At 32.3% G+C, this 20,097-nt stretch overlaps 1 protein-coding gene across 9 annotated transcripts in view; it reads right to left on the reverse strand.

The window, feature by feature from the left end:
• ADGRL2 (adhesion G protein-coupled receptor L2) overlaps positions 1–20,097 on the reverse strand; it is a 201,299-nt gene that overhangs the window by 45,749 nt on the left and 135,453 nt on the right. For all 9 annotated transcript variants that reach the window (XM_070367794.1, XM_070367792.1, XM_070367799.1 and 6 more), the window contains exons 4-6: positions 13,570–13,679; positions 6,818–7,618; positions 195–488 (exon numbers count right to left, since the gene is read on the reverse strand). In XM_070367794.1, the coding sequence (XP_070223895.1) occupies positions 195–488; positions 6,818–7,618; positions 13,570–13,679 (1,205 nt within the window). The remainder of the gene's footprint in view (positions 1–194; positions 489–6,817; positions 7,619–13,569; positions 13,680–20,097) is intronic.

Below are 20,097 nucleotides of genomic sequence, written 5' to 3' on the forward strand. Positions count from 1 at the left end.
GCCTGATCTTAAAAGACTTTTATAGTTTCAAAACTTTTAAGTTGTCTACATGTGCTATATTACTAAAGTAACAAAATAACAATTAAGTTAGCTATTGTAAATATCTTTTTCCTCAAATAAAATCACTTCAGTGTAATTCAGAACCTCCTTAAAGTTTTAATAGTATATGTAGTATCAATATTTGACAGAAATACCTCTCGTTCCCTTGGGACACGGTCGTTCAACCATCATTCCCCTTTGTGTCTGAGGCCACCTTATCCCCCTCGCGTCTAATGCTTCGCAGAATCTCTCTGGCAGGGGAAAAATATTTGTTACAGGAGGAATTTTGGTTGTAGAAACTGCTGGAGGTGCTTTTGTCCCTTTGCTTCCTTCCTGCGATCCAGCTACAGTTGTGCTCATGGGGCCTTTCTGTGAAGTAGTGCTTGTGGTTGATACTGTGGTTTTGAACATCTCAGCTGAAGAAGTTATTGTCACAGCTGTGGTAGGCACTATGGAAAAGAGATGAGTATGTTAATCTCAAACACACATCACATTCATGTGAACGTCTGCACAGGCACACACACACACACACACACATACACACACACAAAACACAACCATCCCAAACCAACAAAATGGGATCACTGAGAATATCCACAGGGTAGGAAGAAGAATGAATCTCTTCATTTATTCCAACTCATTCATATTGTTGGCTAAGCAACTGGCAGTTTGGGTTCTACCCTAGATTTTGCTCTCTGACTGTGTCCTAGGTTTACTTCTCAATGAAATATTTAGTAATACATTTTATGTACAATTTCAACATATATCATCTAACAGGAAATGCAGGATAGTTTAATATAAAGTTTCAATATACATATCAAATATGGTGTCATATCAGATACATAATTTAGAAAAAGCCATTTATATACAAATTCATACTCTGAAACAATAAAATTCAAAGTATCAACAAAAGTCTGACCATTACATATAATTAGGACAATAGAAAATTTCAAGTCACCCACTCTACATCTTACAGGGAAACAAATACTGTGACATCTTTCCACCCAGCAGCCATTCTTGCTTGAAAGATTTTTGAGCATGGCTGATTAGATCCAAACAGAAGATAAGCTTGGCATGCTTGTTCTGTTTTACTAAGGAAACATCTGAGGCTTTGACATCTTTACTTTTGAAAACATAGATATGAAAAGAAACTAGTTCTGATCAGAAGTTATATTGTAATCTCATCAAGATAACAAGTTGGACCAAATTATGCCTAATTCAAAACCAATTCTACATATTAACAGAGAGTTTAAAAGGACCTACAGTTAACTCACTTACAAGCAGAAATTTAAAAAGAAAAAAAATTTAAGGTTATTCTGGACTTCCAACATTATTTTTAAACTGTTAAATCCATTAGGTTAAAATAAGAATGGAGTTTAATGTTTTCCTTCATTAATGACCACTTAGTTTAAAAAACAAAAAAATTCTGTCAGTAAAACTTTAATGGCATCGTTTAAAATCTATTAGGTGATCACACTAAAGTTTTATCAACATTTAGATTACTGAATCTTAAGACTTTATAATTTTGAGGCTTTAAATTTAAATCAAGTAGAGCAAATTAAAAGTAACTATTTTTAATGATAATCTTATAAAACATTAAGTTATTTTATGGTTTTACTACACATAAGAACCAGACTAGAACATTAAAACTTCTTAGAAAACAAGTTCATATTATCACTGACATAATTAGTATTTTAAGCTCTGGTCCCTAGATAGTTTGCATAATTCTGACTCTATGACAGAGTATGCTAAGTTTATCAGAAAAAGCAGTGTACACCTATTTCTAGTTCTTTAGTTGTGAGAAACTTCTTGTTACCAATAAGTGCAAGATACATTTTTGACAGTCTCTTTTCACTAGAGAAACTTCTTAACCAACTGGTTTATTTCCAAGGCATTGGTTACTAATCATATGAGAGAATCCTTTGTACATTAGTCAAGCATCATGCCTAGCCAGCTGTTGCAGAAACCTATTCAAACCTGTTTATCTTTTTTCTGTAAAGCACTTGCCTGACATCTTGTTAAACCTCATAATTTTCTTTTGATTACAATGCAGCCAAGTTTTCAGTGCTTTCTCAATTAACATTTGTCAAAAGCATCACAATCTTTTGAAGAAGTGTTAAATGAATGTTGTTGAATCAAATCTTAAAGGGGGTGGGAAATCGGAGCAAAGAGAAAAGGGCAGAGCAGAATGGTTTAATGCTACCCCATCTGATGTATCCCTTGACACTGTACTAATTAGTACATATTTAATGACTGAAATATGTATTAACAATATACAATTAGTGATCTGTTAGCTAAGCATCAGTAAAGATTCAAATAAATGAGTGAAGGTAGGCAATAAAATGACCTCTATTAAATGCACAAAACTTTCTGAAATATTCTGTAGCCCATTTCCATGTGTCACTGATAATATATTTTCATATCTTTTATCTTTTGTTCATTAAAAGAAGTTAAACTTCTTTAAGCAACACATTCTTCACTTGTGAATCAATGAAATTTTGGGGTATTGAACATCAACTTTAAGTGGCAAAATGTAACCCTTTAGGAGGACAACTACAAAACTGTGCAAGGACAAGATTTAAGAACTTCAATAAAAAGCAATTTTCTAATACTGAAGCTAGAGATGAGGAGATATTTATAAAAATTAATGTTTCTTTCCTTAGATGAAGACAGGTCACAACAGGGCACCCCATGATGATAAAAGCTTACATTTACTCAGCATTTATGTACCAGATGCTGTGTTAATCATCACTCATTGATCATCAGATCATCTTATTTAATCCTTACCACAACCCCATGAAGTAGGCACTATGATTATCTTTCTTTTACAGAACAGAAAACTAAGCATTGGAGGAGGTTAAGCAGTTTGTTTAAGGTCACTTGTCCATAATGCTCTTAAATGTTATGATCTTACTTTTCTAGACAAAAGATTTTAATAGACTCTGAGAAAGTATGACACCCCACAAGCAATATGTCCTTATTTTGGAGCATTTAACTGACACTGTGCTCTGTGTAAATCTCTAAAAGAAGAAAAAATGTGGGAATATAAGGTACTAAAACAGTAATAGTAAAAAGTTTCACAATGAAATGTTTGTGGCAAAAGGCTCAAAACTCAAGAACTTCCTATAAATGGTAATAGGAAACATGACAAGTCACAATAGAATTATATTGTAAATCTGAACCCTACTGTACACAGCCTTCCCAGAGTTATCAGGTGCTGTATCAACACACAGATTAAATGACTTAGCATTCTACCTACCATATATCATTTAAGTACAGAGACCTAGAAACAGTGACATTAATGCTAATACACATATATATTAATAAGTACCCATGAAAACCTCAACAAACAGACTGGTTAAATTTACTATGCCAGTTATTTATTAAGAACTTGCTAATTATTATCAGCTTTTTCCCATGTGAAAACATTTTAAGGATAATATGTATTTATGATAAATGAGAGGGTAGTTATTTCCCTCTTCCAAGGCCCCAAATTCATCCATTATTACAAGCTAGAGTGAGAATATAGTCTAGTAAGGCAAAAAGTGCAGCAGATTTATTAAATTTACCCTTATTCAATATCTAAAAACACCAATCATCTTTTAATTAACCATTCATTATCAGCGGGAAGATGTTTTAAGAAATATTCTATATTAAACACTTCTTAAATAATAAATCTAACTGGCTCTCTTAAAAAAATGTCCCTCATGTTGTTTGCCATGCTTCATTATTACTCTAAGTCAGATATTCAGAAACCATCAGAACTCAAGACAATATTTTTCCATAATGTTTCGGATAACAAATCTGCAGACAGATTAAGTAAGTATAAATCAATTCAGATTAAGACACAGAAAACAGTTAATATATGACCAAAATGGCTTTTTTTCCCTAAGCCAACATTATAGAGGAAGAAAGCAAAAGAGAAAAAACAGATCTAGTTTAGGATAATGGAGCAAATTAACTAAGTAGAGAAGACAGAAAGCTAAAAATTTAAAGAAAACAGGAAGATGTATTTGAAAGCACTATGAAGGCAAAGTAATAACATACTTGTGCTGTTAGGAATGGAAGGCATGGATTTATATAGGGAAAAATACTGCAGCTAATACAGTGTGAAACAGTCCATAATTAAAATTATCCATTTAACAACACAATATATATCTTGGCTACATACATGATAGCAAAGCCAGTACATAGACTTGCTAGCAGTGGCTTACTGGTTTGACCTAAATGTATGGGCCAGAATAGTTCTGCAAGGCCCCATTTACATGCAGTTAGATATCAGCACACATCTTGGACGAGCAAGGCAGGAGTCTCTCTAAAAGCATTTGAAGATGAGTTATGAAGAGCAAGCAAATAAGAGAATATGCTTCAAACATCAGCAAGAAAAATTTAGGTCAAATAAAACTTTTTACCACTAATGGTTTAATAAGAAGTCAGTATGGACTTTCACCTTCTGAGAATATATGAGAATGGCTATTTTGGATAACACAACACTGCTGTAGGAATAAAGCTACCACATATGGCAAAGTTTCTCATTTTCAAAGCTAGTAACTGTTCTTTTCAAAAATCACCCAAAATTATCAAAGATTTTTTCATCTGAAATGGGTCAAATTATTTACTAGAACATATGCCACAAGTGGAAAGTGACATTATTACTCATCTTGTATTCCATAAAGTGCTCTGTGACAAGGAGGCGGGCAATGATTCCTTATTGAGCTCAATCAACCTGTACTCAACTTTAGGAGTTATTTAATTATAATCGGCATTAATTTTTTTTTTTTTTTTTACTTTTTTTTCCTAATGGAGGGGAAGAGATTTACTGCTACCCAAGAAACATTTAACAACTGTGAGGGCAATACAGGTTACAAAAAAAGATTAATACATATTCTCCAGGCAAGAATACTGGAGTGGGTTGCCATTTCCTTCTCCAGGGCATCTTCCAGACCCAGGGATTGAACCCAGGACTCCTGCATTGCAGGCAAACTCTTTACCGACTCGGCCACCAGGGAAGACCCTTTTACAATGTCAAGTTCTGTCAATTACTAAACTTTGCCTTTTACAAAACTATAGGATATGAGAGAACCATGGTACTAACTTTTAGGAAAACAGCTGAGATATAGGAACTATCCCTTGCTGGCCTCAAGAGAAAAAGATATGTCTGAATTTAAAAATAAAGGATACTAAGATAATATCAATAAAGATTTTCATGACCTAATGGAAGATTTCATTGTTGAAAGTTTATCAATGGCACACTACTACAATTTTTAGCCAACAAATTCTAGATATACATGAATTAAACAAAAAGAGGGCTTGCACTGGTGGCTCAGATGATAAAGAATCTGCCTGCCGTGCAGGAGACCTGGGTGTGATCCCTGGGTTGAGAAGATTCCCTGGAAGAGGGCATGGCAACCCACTCCAGTATTCTTGCCTGGAGAGTTGCCATAGACAGAGGAGCCTGGCAGGCTACAGTCCATGGGGTCACAAAGAGTCAAACATGACTGCGTGACTAAGCACAGCATAGCACAGCACTAAAGCATGTCATTACTACCCATATGGTATGAAGAAAAATCACACATTTCATATTCTATAACTCAAGTTAGAATTCAACTACAATGGCTCATGCTTTTGTAGTCCTAAGCCTATGACAATATTTAGGACTTGGTGACTTACTAAGTCACTTACTTACTGACTGACTTAATAAGTTACATTATTCCTTAAAAATATGTACATGTATATGTAGCTGTGTTTAAGCATATGGTTATATATTGCTTTAACAGAGGAAAAAGATATTAATTCCTGTTCCACCTTGTTGAAGAGATTGATTTAGTTACTCCAAAGAACATTCTGGTTCCTACAATTCTGAAATAACTCAATAATGTGAAAATTTCAATTAACTCATAAAATTGAAAAAATAATTCAGATCTTTTAAATACAAATATTATTGTTCAACTAGAAAAGACTTATAATTAGGTAAACTCCATAATAATATATTAAGAGATCATTCTTTTATCATGTGTATGAGGTAATCTTATTTTAATGAAAATTCAAAACTTAATTTACCCTCAAAACTTGTTTACTGCAGAACTGAAGTAACTTGACAAACTAAAATATATTTCCAAAGATTTATAAAGCAATGATCCTTTATAAAGATACTTAAAGAGAACACAAATTTTAAAAATGCTAGCAGAACTGTCTTCATAAAGCAATACTTGGGATCATCTAGTGCTTAGTCCATGTGTAACAGTTAAAATCCAGAAATATTGACCTAATACCATCACAAATTTATTGGGAAATAAAAACATGTAATTTTACATGATGATCTAGAGACAGCAGACACCAAAACTTTAGAACACTTATGCCTGGCACTGTACATCAAGCCTAGCAATCCTCCTGGGACTTCCTAACACACATTTCCTTTAACCACTGGCGCCAAGAAGTTAAGAGGTCTGCACACAGATTCTAATCAATTCAGAAGTCAGGTAGGAAAAAAACACACAAAACTAACAGGTTTGTAGTTGGCAATACATTTTTAGCAATGGAAATCTAAACCGACGAAGGATGTGACAATTTTTTGAAACCAACATTTAAATGAAATTCAGAAAAAGAAAATGGACCAAAATAAGGCTAAAATGTACACACTATATGACAATTTGAAATGCCACAATGTTATCACTTGCCCTTTAACTACAAAGAGGGGAAGAAAATAAAGAGGGATAAATTAAGTCTTAAAAATAAACTGTTTATAAAAGATATAAGCATTAGCAAGTAAAATTCTTACCTTGGGCAGGATCAGGTGGACCAAACTCCAGAGAATATCGTAAAATGAAGTTATTGTTCCACACATAGAGTTGGTTATCTCTTGGATTGTAATCCACTGCAGCAATATACTGGTACTGGTTGGGGAAGGGAACATCTACATATTCTCCTCGGTTTAATCGGGTATTGTAAATATAATCAATTGCATTCTTGCCTGTTTCACTCTCATTGTCTTGATAAACTGACCTGACCACATAAAGGACTCCACAGATCATAAAAGCATTTGAGGCAGCTCGTTTGTCATATACAGTCTCCCACGTTGCTTCAAATCGAAGAGTGTATGGATTCAGTTGGCTAATAACTATCATTCCATTGTTCTGCTCAGTGGCATAAATGACCCATAAGCCGTTTTCATCAACTGCTAGGTCAATATCAGTTTTTCCTCCCCATCTATATGGTGAAGTATCATGATAGTTAGCATAGTTAATTATGGCCTCTCCACTCTTAATTCTAGTCCTCAAGTCATATTTCACAATATTCCTTGTTCTTTCTTTGTTAAAGAAGACAGCACCATCATATACCACAAATCCAGTACCATCTACTCGATTTGGAAGTTTATAGGTTGTTGTTTGGCGACTGTTTTGGAAATCTTCTAAAGATGCATATTCTATTAAAGTATCAGTACGATAGGGAGTCCAGGGCATGAAATAAATTTTATCTGCAGCCTGAAGAGGGTCCTTGCACCAAGCACCTGCCTTTTGTTCAGCTTCATATATACATGGTGAGTCCACAATTGCTTTCAAGGTCCCAGGGCACACAAAAACTATCATTCATAGAGAAAAAACAAGAATTAAGCAAAGTTAAAAGATTATACAAGCAAGCATAAGTTTCAATGATTATAGGTCAAAAAAGAAAAATTCACCTTATTAACACTTAATTTTACCAAAATTTATACTTAAGACAAATACTACCTTTCTTCAAGTTGCCATAATCAATGCACAAGTTTATTTTCACAAATACAAACCAAAGTTTAAGATCATTCATAATCGAGCTAACAATTTATACTTTTGCTATGTGTTTTATCTTACAGTTCTTTTATGTTTCAAAACTTTGTGCTTTGTGCATAAAAGTGAACAAAGTACTTTTAGACCAAACTTTGCACCCTCCCTCCCTTAGCCCACTTATAACCCGCAAAAGCAAAACACCAAAATAAAGCAAATAAAACAAAAAGTCCAGTGTGAAGGCTTATTTAGAACTTCTACGGAAGTTAGACTGAAAACAAGAGTACTTCAGTTGAAGGAACATAAATATTCAGAAAATGCAATTAGAAGCAGAGAAAAGTAAATACAAGGAAAGCAGTGATGAAACGACCAGGAGACCCTGTAACCATGGCATGCTATGGAGAGGGTTCTGGAAGCCAGGCAAGATGACACTTTAATAATAAAATATCCAAGGGGGTCAGAAAAAGAGGTAAAGGGTGAAAAGAAACAGAGAAAGGACAGCTCCCCCTCGCCGACTTCAGAAATTTTACCCCATCACCAGATTTAGCAGTCATATAATTTCAATGTAAACAGTTGACTTCTTTATGAGGTGCATTTATGAGATCCTGCTGATTGTGTTTTAATGTCAGGAATGTTGTGGGGGAAGGGAAGGGAGGAGGTAACATCCATAAGGCACATAACAAGGAGCTGGGGTTCAAACCGTATACGTTATTTACCTTTTTGCTCCACTTCTATTTTAAGCATCGGAAGAAAAAAAAAAGTGCAAGGAAAAAAGAAAAAAGATTAAAATAAATTGACTATTAGTCTAAGACTGAATTTGTAATAGATGCTAAATATAGGAAGAATAAGAGCTGCACTACTTTGGATAAAGAGAAACACACAACAGGAAAACCTAGCAGGAGAAAGATACTAAAGTTACATAAAAGAACATGGATCAATCATTTTAGTAGATTAAGGAGGCAATACAAATATGTTGGCATGTTGTTTCACTTAGTGTACCTGAATAAATAATGAGACTCTTCACTAATGTGTGGTATACAGACTCTTGCCTTTCCAAAGTCACTCAGCATTCTTACTAAGTTTTACTTTAAATAGGTATGCTACAGACACAACTGCATGCATAGATTGTGTTATTTCCATTTATCTTATCATGTGAACTCATTATTAAGCTGACTAAAATTAGGTAAACATAACAACAAGGATATATGTTTACAAAATGGCAATTCAATTTTGAAGCTCAGGTCAAATGTAATGAATACCGGTATTTTTACATTTTTCAAAGTTATGTATGTTAGAAGAAATATATAATTATGCAGCTCAGTATGTTTCAATTTTTTCTATTAAATTCTGCTTCTAGAAAAAACCATCTTAACTATAAAAAATTAGCCTCCTTTTCAGGAATATATAAGCCTCCCCCTTTATCCCAATAGTTATATTAAAGGGTGGGGTAAGATAATATACTTTTCCTCCCCACTATAATTAGTAACTTTACTTATTTACACATATATTTACTTAATATTATAAAATTCTCATTAAATTCTCTACATCACATTTCCTAAACTTGTAATACAAAATCTATTTTTAAAAAAAGTAAGCAAAATACATACAAGGAAAAAGCAAGCACAGTAGGCAAGGAGAAAAAGGAAGAAAGAATTATGGTTAGCTTATTATGACATTGTCTACCATCATCAATTTACACAAAAGCAAGCTAGCATGCAACAATCATACTGAGCATTCAAAGCAAATACCTTGATTTCCACAGACCCCATGAAAGGTAAATGCTTTCATAAAACAAACCTGATTAGTAGAGTTACAGGAGAAAAAATCCTCCCTTCAAGATATTTAAAGAAATAGATTATAAAGTTACGAAGTGTGCTATAGAATATCCTTGCTGGTAAACAATATTTAAATAATTATGAACTATAAAATATTATTTTAGATTGTATGTAGGCTTTGAAGTATGTTGCCTGAATTTCATAAAGTGATCAGATTAATGTCTGTGATTCCCCCTCTTCCCTTATTAAAATGCATTAGGGTGTGTCAATACTGTAACTCCAAATGGGTACTCAAAGATACTGTAGTTGCACATTTCATTAAATGCCTTAGCTTGATTAATTTTTCTTAAATTGCAATAATTCATCAAGATTAAATACTGACCTCCTGAAATACCTTAGGGAAAAATGAGTTTTGTCATAGGAAACCTTCCACCCACATTAAGAGACCCTGCCCCGATCCAACTTGGTCAATTTAACCACTTTCAGGAAACATACTTGCTTTATTAATGAGTAAATCTGACTACATCCAGTAAAAATGAAATTCAGTGTTACTGACATGGAACAATTCTTTTCTTTATTAACCACTAGTCCTAAAATTACTGCTCAGTGAAGAGCAATATTATACCTGCATAGAATCAATAATGGAAGGGGCGTGGTGGGAAAATAAGGATAAAAGAAATCATTAGTGGTGAGTTTGCTCAGACTAACTCTATATACAGCTATATTCTTTCCTTTTAGGAAAGGATGATTTTACTCAAATAAATCAATTAAATGCAAAGAATGGAAATAATAAATTTAAAAATATGTTATGCATCTAAAACAGAAATTAAAACAAGTTCAATAAAGGATGTAGAAAGTATATTTTGTTTTCTATTAATTGAAAATGGCTGAGTTAGTTTTATTACTTGATACACTAAATCGACAGTGCAGTTACTATGCAAAATATTAAATTGGTAAGACTTCATTTATGATTTAACTGGTATCATTTATATAAAAAATAAAATGGATATATATTATACATAAAATTTACAATTTTAATGAAAACTGAGAAGTAACATCCAAATGTAAAAGTAAAAATAAATTAAAACCTTTGATGATTGATAAAGTGTATAAAATATGGATATTTAAAACAAAAGACCTCACATTATGATTTTTATGACAACCTAAAAGATATATAGCTCTGTCAAATTAGTCAAAATTTCATCAACCCAGAAAAATACAATAAAGTTAATGAAATTAGTATTTTTATCACAAATATATGCTGTAACTTTTCTTAAGAGGCTGTACGAATTAATTCATAACAATACATTTACTATGCTATAGAACAAACATAAACACATGACTCACTAACAACAGTGGAGGACATAGTTTTGAAGACAAGAAGTCGACTGAAACAAAACCTACATACTCTGTATCTGAAGTGACACACTATTTCATTCTAAATAATCTTGTTTATTCATTAATAACAACATATCAATAGTAAAAGTTTTTTTTACTCATCAACTAAAACATAGCTAAATTTATGGTATAATTTTAAAAACTTAATTTGAAATAAGAGGATTCAAAAACCAAAAACAAATCATGCCTATGGGACACGGAAATTTTGATTTGATTATTCTCCTTTATGCATAGGATCCTTATGACTTGTTTTAAATGCATATTCATTCAATTACTAATCAACTATAATACACGTGTCTGTCTATAAACATACAAAGTAAAACAAACTACAGCATATGTAATGGACTCTGTTGCATAAATTTACTATAAAATTTTCAGAGATCATGGAAAATTTCTGAATTTTTGTTTTTAAACTAAGAGAAAATAGTTTGGGATGGATATGTTCCTGAGGCATTTGCTCAGGATAGACAGTGGCATAAAGCCAGATGATAACAGACACATAATAAATGCTATTTGTTGGTGACAGTTTTTATCAACTAAGCAAAGGATAAAAGGAGTATGCAAACATTACAACCTACTAAAATACTATTAAAACAAGGGAAAAGTGAAAGCTAGGAGATTAAAATAAAACCAAGTATGAGAGATGATTATAACAGACAGAAGCATGAGGAAAAGAGATTGAGGAGATAACACAGACCCAAAATAAGATCAAAACTATCTAAAAAGATCATTGGCAGTGAAAGTCCTGGAATTTATAGTGTGTCACCACTGTACGGTATATAGGAAGTATAATTACTTCTATTCTTTAGCAAGGAGTAGTTTCTACAAAGCCACAGACTTATTTCTGTTTCGTGCAAATATCTAGAAAGGTAACAGCAAATTGATTACTGTCTTTTTTTTTTAAAGGACAGACACTAAAAAAAACAAATACTTCTCTTGAGAATAGCTATTTGCAAGTTTGGTGCACAATGTACACCACTTCTGGAGAACTGAAAAAGTAAAATTTTGAAAGTTAGATGTTCCAGAAGATATCCACACTTTCCTTTCTTAAAAAGCACAAGAAATAACTTAAAAGTCTGAAAATAATATTTTCTTAACACTGTTCTTGATCTACAGACTAGGTTACAGGAACTGGCTCCAGAGAGACAATTCTTGGCAGCTCTGACTGATTCCACTGTGTGGGAATGGATGCTGTATTCCTTTTCTAACTTGAGGACAGAGACCATGCTAAATTCACGCGAAAGTGACTTTACGGAACAAAATTTTGGTTAGCTCCAAAGAATACAATGTTCCTCTAGTGGCACAGGAGAATGATTATGTGAGCCACCAACACTACACACAAGAGAAATGATATAAAGATCAGTGCACTCAGTAGGCTTCCAATCCTACAAATGGTATAGAAAATACTGAAAACATAAAAAGCATCCATTTCACGGTAACACAGGAACACAGAGCAGGAATGAAAAGAAAAGATAATCTGTGTTTGGCCTTTGATCCCCCACACAAAGGCAATTTATCAAAACTGCGGGCAGAGAAGAGAGACAGCGCCTTCACGGGATGTGTAAGAATGTATCACTACCATACTGGACATACTATAGTTATCTAAAATTGGCCCTTTGTTTTCAGAAATATTGATAGTTTAAGCATAGCAATCTAGTTTTTAAGGTTCTGGAAAAAGCAATTTCACTATTAGAGTCCATCGTTTTTTTAAGGAGGGAAGTCCTCCTAAAGCAAATCAATAAAATTTCTGCTAAAGAATTCTTAACTCAAATGCCTGTGAATTAAGGTGACATGACACATATATATATTTTTTTAATTTAAAAAGTAAAGGTGATAAGAACAATACCAAACAAAATATATTTAATCTTTTTAATCATCTAAAGTGCTTTTTCCTACTGAAAATGCAGAATACAATTCTAAGTATGAATTCTGAGGTTAGAAGGAAAACTACACAAAATTACACTATTAGCTGAAGCCTACTTATGAAGTTTCCAATTAAATTTTAAATATCCTGCTAAAGGATATTACTAAAAATGGATGTTGAGAAATTAAAAATGTGTTACATACTTGTTACATCTATTTTTTTTGGTTAAGATTTTATCACCAAATCTGGTAAAGGACTGCTCCTTTAAGAACAAGGGACAAAAAGGAAAGCACTTGCCTCAGTTAACTGCAGTGGTAGCTTTTACCAGGCATTAAAGTTACCACAACAGCAGGTAGCCATTCAAGTAGCTTACTATTAAAACTGAAGTCAGTTCCTTCTTTAGAAAACTGTGAGCCAAACCAATTTGTCAGCAACTGGTATTGGGCAAAAGTACAGATTTCTATCAGCCCTATTGAATAGCTAATTCAAGTTTGTTTTCTGGAAAAACACTAGCCTTAAAAGCCAAACACTTAAGAACACAGACAGACACTTGGCCAGCTTCACACTATGGCTTCCTTCCACACTTCATGAAGCTTAATTGGAGGCCCAAGTCTGTTAGTGCTCTGCATGCATAATAGTTCTGTAGGCCATAAACATATGCTTCTTTCATATGGGTCCTCTTTCAGCATCAATGAGAAATGCTGTAGAAAGTGAAAAATATAAACTTCATACTTACTGTAAGGGACACATTCATATTGGACCTCAAGATATTTGTATGTTCCGGGACATGGATCAGGAAATACATCTGACCCAGTAACTACTATACACTGTGTTCGATTGTTGCACCTGGAAAACAAAACAAATCAAACTTGTGTAATAACAATGTATTTGTTTATTCTTAATAAAAATATAATAGATAACTGATCCATATTGTCTTTAAGCAACTAGTACCATAACTTTTAAAAATTCTACTGATAATAGCTTACTATAAAGAGATACAAAAAGTCCTATTTTATTTATGTTGTCATACCTCTGTATCATGGGTCACAATGAATTTTTAACTGGAAATAAAAAGAAAATCACTGATAGTTTTCTGTTATTTTAGTATACATTTTAATTGAAGTTTTTGACATGTTCAACATGTACTGAAAATAAAACTTACTTGGTTTCCTACTATATTTAAGAATTAAAATTGCACCTAGAAGAATGGAACTGAACAAAAGATGGAGTCATAAATTGAACAGCGTGGAAATAAATTTTGAAAACATATTAAAACAAAGAAAGAGCCAGGTTTTTAAGTTTATTCTCTAAATCAGGTTTTTGTGTTGTATTCTATTACAGATATTATACACTCTTGAATACCAGATACCAAGCCAATGGATTACACCTTCCGTGCTTTTGGCCTACCTATATGATAGAATGCATTGAAAGCATTTAGCATAGTGTCTGGTACATAGTGAATGTCTAAGCATTGCGTTACACTCACTATTTTCACAGATCAATATATTTTCAACATATGATTATACAGTCACTTTTTCTAAATTAACACTCCCTGAAATACAACATTAAAAAGAATGTCACTAATATGAGACCTGGAATGCCATATTTATTCCTATTGGCAGTATTTTCTTATTTTGTGTTGTCAATGATTCATTGTCATTGAGACTATTAGAATTAAGTTAGAATTCTAGGCAAGATGATTACTTATTTAAGTTCTATGAATTTGTCCCAATGATCTTGTTATAAGCTATATAAAGGCAAGAACTATTTCTTTTAAATTTAACTTTCTTTTAAATTTAATTTTAATTTAATTTCTTTTAAATTTGACTTGATTACAACCCAATGGAACGTTTGCAGGGTTCTTACCATATTTTCTGTCAGTATATAAATTAGGAAGACAAAGCAAGCAGAACAACAGCATTTTAACAAAATTTACTTAATAATTTGAGTGTAAGACATTCCATAGTGCATTACTAGACTACAGAATGGCAAATAAAGAACGAAAGCCTAGTTTTTAGCACAACTAAGTCAAGTAAGGGGAAGGAGAACTGTGTCAGAGAGGAGTGGGTATGTAAGTCATGAACCTTTGAGCCACTTCAGCTCAAACCAGGTTGATTTTCCCTGCAGAGCAGCAAGACCTAAAAACTTCTATAGGATCAATTATGCAAATTTTATAGGTCAAGGTATAATAAAATGAACTTCAAGTGGATGCTTTAACTATTAAGTAAATTATAACTAAAATTGCTTATACAAATATTAAACTAATGCACAAATCCCTTTATTCAGTAATTCTCTTAAATGGTTCAATCATTTAAAGAAATTTGCCAGTGCTTCTCCATTTAGTGTAAATGAATTATTTTAACATGACTCATGGAAAATTTTGATATCCTAAAATTTTAAATCACCAATGGATTTAAGATTTCTCAATAGATCAATGTCTATTATTTCAATTGGTTCATTTTCTTCTTAATTTCATAAGAGTTCATCACTTCTTTTAAAGTTTCTTGATCTCAAGAATTCTCAACCACTAATCTAGTCCCCATCAAAAATTAAAATCGTTAATTTCCTTGCTTGTACTTATTCATACCAACAAAGATCCTCCCTTTATCTCACCCTCAGACTTCTCAAAAACAAAGAAATCTAAACTCCTGTGGGTTAGATACCCCTTTTATATACCCCATCTATATACATGTTATAGCCACTCAACAAAGCTCTGCCATGTTTTAATATTTATAAAAACGATCTTAATATTTATTCAAAATATACTCATGATAGAAACCTGATAAAATAACAATCAATGTCACAATATGTTTGCAGGAAGTATATAAAAGATAAGTAGTATTGCTTCCATTAATTTGTTTAAAAGAAGATAAACACCATAAAATGAAAAGTAATTGCTCATATTTACTTTTTCTGAATAACTCTGAATTAGTCATTTGACCACAATTACAAGTTCAAATTAATGTCACAAGCAATTATAATAATTTATATCACACAATTTTTATTTCACTTAATAATCACATTGCACAAGACAGCAAAAAGTACTAATTTTAGAGCTAAGTGTTTAAGTAAAATTGAAAAGGTTAAGAAACTTAATGGAGTTCCTACAAATACAGTTATACAGACTTCTAGAATTCACAGCCTCCTAAGATGTCAAAAAGGTTTATTTTACGTATCAGAAGTGCAAGAAAATAATCTTGAGGGAAAAAAAAGGAATATGGGTACTAAAATAGTAAAGGGTCAGCAAGAAGAGGAACACAAAGGTGCAAGAATATCAGATTTGCATATCAGTATCTTGATTGATGGGAAAGAAAACCTAAAATCTTAGAGGACCAAATGATGGAAATAAAAATACAGACTATGTACATTCTTTTATGAATGAAGCAAGTAGTCTTAAGTTTCCAAATACAGAAAGTGTAAGGGATCAAGGAAAAAGGAAATACCCTATGTGAGCTGTTAGTACTAAGAAAAATCCCAAAATTCCTTCACCATTATGCTGTTAGTAAGGCTGTAAAACTACAAACTGCTATTATTTAAGAAGACAGGGAAAAAGAAAGCAATTAGTTAGCCACAGAGGCAAAGTAAATTCCCACCAACGGCTCAGCTTCAAGTTTTCATTCTAATGAAAATAAAAAGTCACAACTAAGCCCAGAAAGGAAAGGCATTCAGCTGTTTGCATTCTCAGCCCTAAGAACATTTCCAGGCTTGAGCTTTTCTCTCTTCCTCCAGAGAAAAAGATTTATCATAAAGGTATGGCTATATGAACAATGAAAGTATCAGTATATTTAGTAATACCATGGGGACTCATTCTGTTAAAAATTTATACTTTTCTTAAATGCAAAACATAAAAATTCAGTATGAATAAGAACAAGGCAGAAGAGGATAAACTGGGTTTTCTAAATAGGTGGACTTAAATTATGACTTGAAGGAAATGGAATTACTGTTCTCATAAAGAAACACTTCAGCTTTTAAATAACTGAACTTATTTTATTAGATGTTTGTAAGGATACACAATGAGTTAGGATAGTTAAAGCACTGGTTCTCAAAATATGGTTGTTAGACAAGGAGCATCAACTGGGATCTTGTTAGAAATTCATTCTCATGCCCCACTAAAGACTAACAGCCTCAGAAACTCTGGAGTTAGTACCCAGGAATCTGCTTTAACTAGCTCCAATGATGATTCTGATTTATGGGGACCACTGGGTTAGAGGCAGGTTTAGGTACCTAAGTAAAGACTAGATTATATATGGGAACACATGCTTTTGCTCTATAAGTCTTAATAAAATACAAGTGACATAGAAAAGCCTTTAGTGATGAATATGATTTATGCAGCAAGTACATGGTACAGTTTACAATGTTAACGTATCTTCTATTGCTAATTTTGATCATAAGAATCAAGGATCCCTTGATTCCTAACCTGAGAGGTCTCAGTAAGTACAAATTCTAAGCACATGTATATATCATATGTTGAGCCCATTTTCAACAACAGAGGGAAAGTGTAATCTTTTCCTAGCTAATGAAAATATATAATACTAAATACACCTGGAAATAAAATTTTTGGTAATCTGTAAAAATATGTTATGTTTCCTAGACACAAGATGTCATTAAAAGTAACAGAAATCAAATCAAAACCCAATGAAACCACTGCAAATTTTTCTATATTTAACCTTTGACTTATCTATTCAAACACATTTTAATAAAGTAGCTCAACTACAGGAAAACATACTATTTATTGTTTTTAGAAAGAACTCAAGGGACATAAAGGCAGTCCTTACAAAAATTTACCTTTAAGCAATTTCTTGGATATAATATATGATTTAACATCATCGAATAAGTAAATGTAAAACTATATATGTACTCAAATCTCAAATTCTAAGCATATAGTCATGTTTAATGTTCTAATGACATTCTAAAAATTTTACAAAGTTCACATGTTTAGGTAAAAGGCTACACATTATTTCACATCATTGGTTTAAAAGCACCATTAAAAAAATCACCTATGTATTATTTCTATGCATTATTTTAGGTTACAACTTTCTATCATATTAAATATTTCTTCCTCTAATTTTCAAACCTAAAATATATAAATAATGTAACACTCATCCTTAGAATTCCATATGTAAAGTAAAATAAATCTAATAATAAATACTTGGTAACATGATCAAGTTGAGATACTAGAATATAGTTATTTCTGATACTAATATTCATAAAATTTACATTTTAATCATAAAACCCACCACACAGAAAATCCAAAATCCTGCTTTAAAGGCCAGAGAGCTGCTTTAAATGGAGCAAAAACATCTGAATTTAAAAAATTATTTAGAAAATCATTCCTGTCTTTCTACTCTAGTGGGAAAAATTATATTCAAAAATAAAGCTAAATGTACATCTCAAAAGCTGAAGAAAATAAAACAAAAAGTTTCGGAGATTAATGGTCTATTAGATTACTTTCCATGTACAATGGAGTACCAGTATACCTGCTTATTAGCAAAACTTAGAGTATGATATTTAAAGTCAGTGATATTGTCTAGGTTTGTGCAGAGTATGTAAGAGAAAAATACCTTCAGGAATATCTAGAGTATCTTTTAACCATCACAATTAGCAGATGGTAAGAAGTTCAAAGTATTATAAGTCTATTTTATTTTTTAGAGGTAGTCAATGTTCTTAGGTTTCAAAATTAAATTCTAAGATATCTACAGTATTTTTTGAAATTAAGATAAATGTTGCCAAGAAAAATGTGTAATTGATAAAAATGTCTTTTATAAATATATATTATCATTAATTTACATACTAGTATATGGAAATTATTTAGAAATTATCAGCACAGATTAACAGTGGTATTTTAAAGAAACACTATCTTTTTATTTTGTGGACAGTAGTGCTTCATCTCTAATGAAACATCAATAATGCAAATAAACTATTAATATGTTGCTTTCCTTAATCTTTTAAAACTGTAAATGAAAGAAGGAACAGTGCACACATTACTTATTATAATCTGAGAATAAAGTATATAAAAATCATCAGTATACCATATCATTTGATGCTGTTCAGAAGCAAAATTATTTGCTAATTGGGGAGATTAGTGCTTAAAAGCTGAGGCTTTAGAATAAAACAGAATTGAGGTTTTAGTTCCAGCCCTGCTGCTTACTTAACTGTGAGTCCATAAGCAATGTACTAAACCTTTCAACCTTAGCTTTCTTATCTGTAAACCATAATACCTCCTTTAGAAGTTTGTCATTAAGGTTAAATAGGATAATGTAAAGTAAACCCTTTGCACAATCCCTCAACAAATATGAATTACCAGTAACAACAAAAATATCAGTAAGAGTAAGTACTCCTTTATATAAACCGGACATAGATTTGCAAACCTTAAAGGTGCAGAACATCTTTTGTTCTTCCAGAGCATCCCCTGTATTTCCCATATGATTTCCTGTGTATGGCTTTAAAAACAAGCTGAAGTAGTCAGCAAATTTGTTTCCTTTCCAATTCTAATTTTGAAGTGTACAATGCCCAACAAATTGCTTTTACTCTTCTTTTGATTATCTTCTGCTCATTATTACACTTTACCAAGTGCAAAGTATGGAGATGAGATTCCATGTGTAATCTATTGTGAGAGGTGTTTTAATCAATAGTCTTGTTCTGCTGATTAAGCAGGGGCTTCTGTTTTGGCAAGATAACATTAGTCTCTCCAGTCATGCTCCAAAAACCATTGGGAATCTTCCCCAGATCATTAGATATGCTACAAAAAAGCTTTGGCACATTCTCTTTTCTTCCTTAAATTACTTCTTCACTGTCCCATCACTCCTGTTTCGATGGCACTGCATTATTATTGCATCTCCCCTGAAACTTGCTCTAGAGCTATGTCTCCAGGCCATAGGATGCCATTTTCCATTGAAGATTCTACTTGAAAATATAAATTAAGAAAATTTCATTATCTCCTGCCAGGGGCTATTATTCACCACAGTTCTAAGGAAGATTAAAAATGCAAAATCTACCGACTTGAACAAATACTCCAGCATTCAACAGAAAAGCTCAATGTATCATGACAGAAACTAAAAATTAGTGTTTGCTGAAATTTGGAGTCACCCTCTAGAATTAGACCAATTCTTTATTGAGAATGTATGTGTAGTGTAGATTGCTCCAATAATTTCAATTTCTTAGTGGCATCTGTTATTTTTTAAATTCAATTATAAAATACGAGTAATAACAAGTCTGTTTCTTTCTTGAGATACCTTCTGGAGATGAAATAAATGCTTTCAAGGAA

Source organism: Bos mutus, chromosome 3 (genome assembly GCF_027580195.1).
Source record: "Bos mutus isolate GX-2022 chromosome 3, NWIPB_WYAK_1.1, whole genome shotgun sequence".
Taxonomy (NCBI): domain Eukaryota; kingdom Metazoa; phylum Chordata; class Mammalia; order Artiodactyla; family Bovidae; genus Bos; species Bos mutus.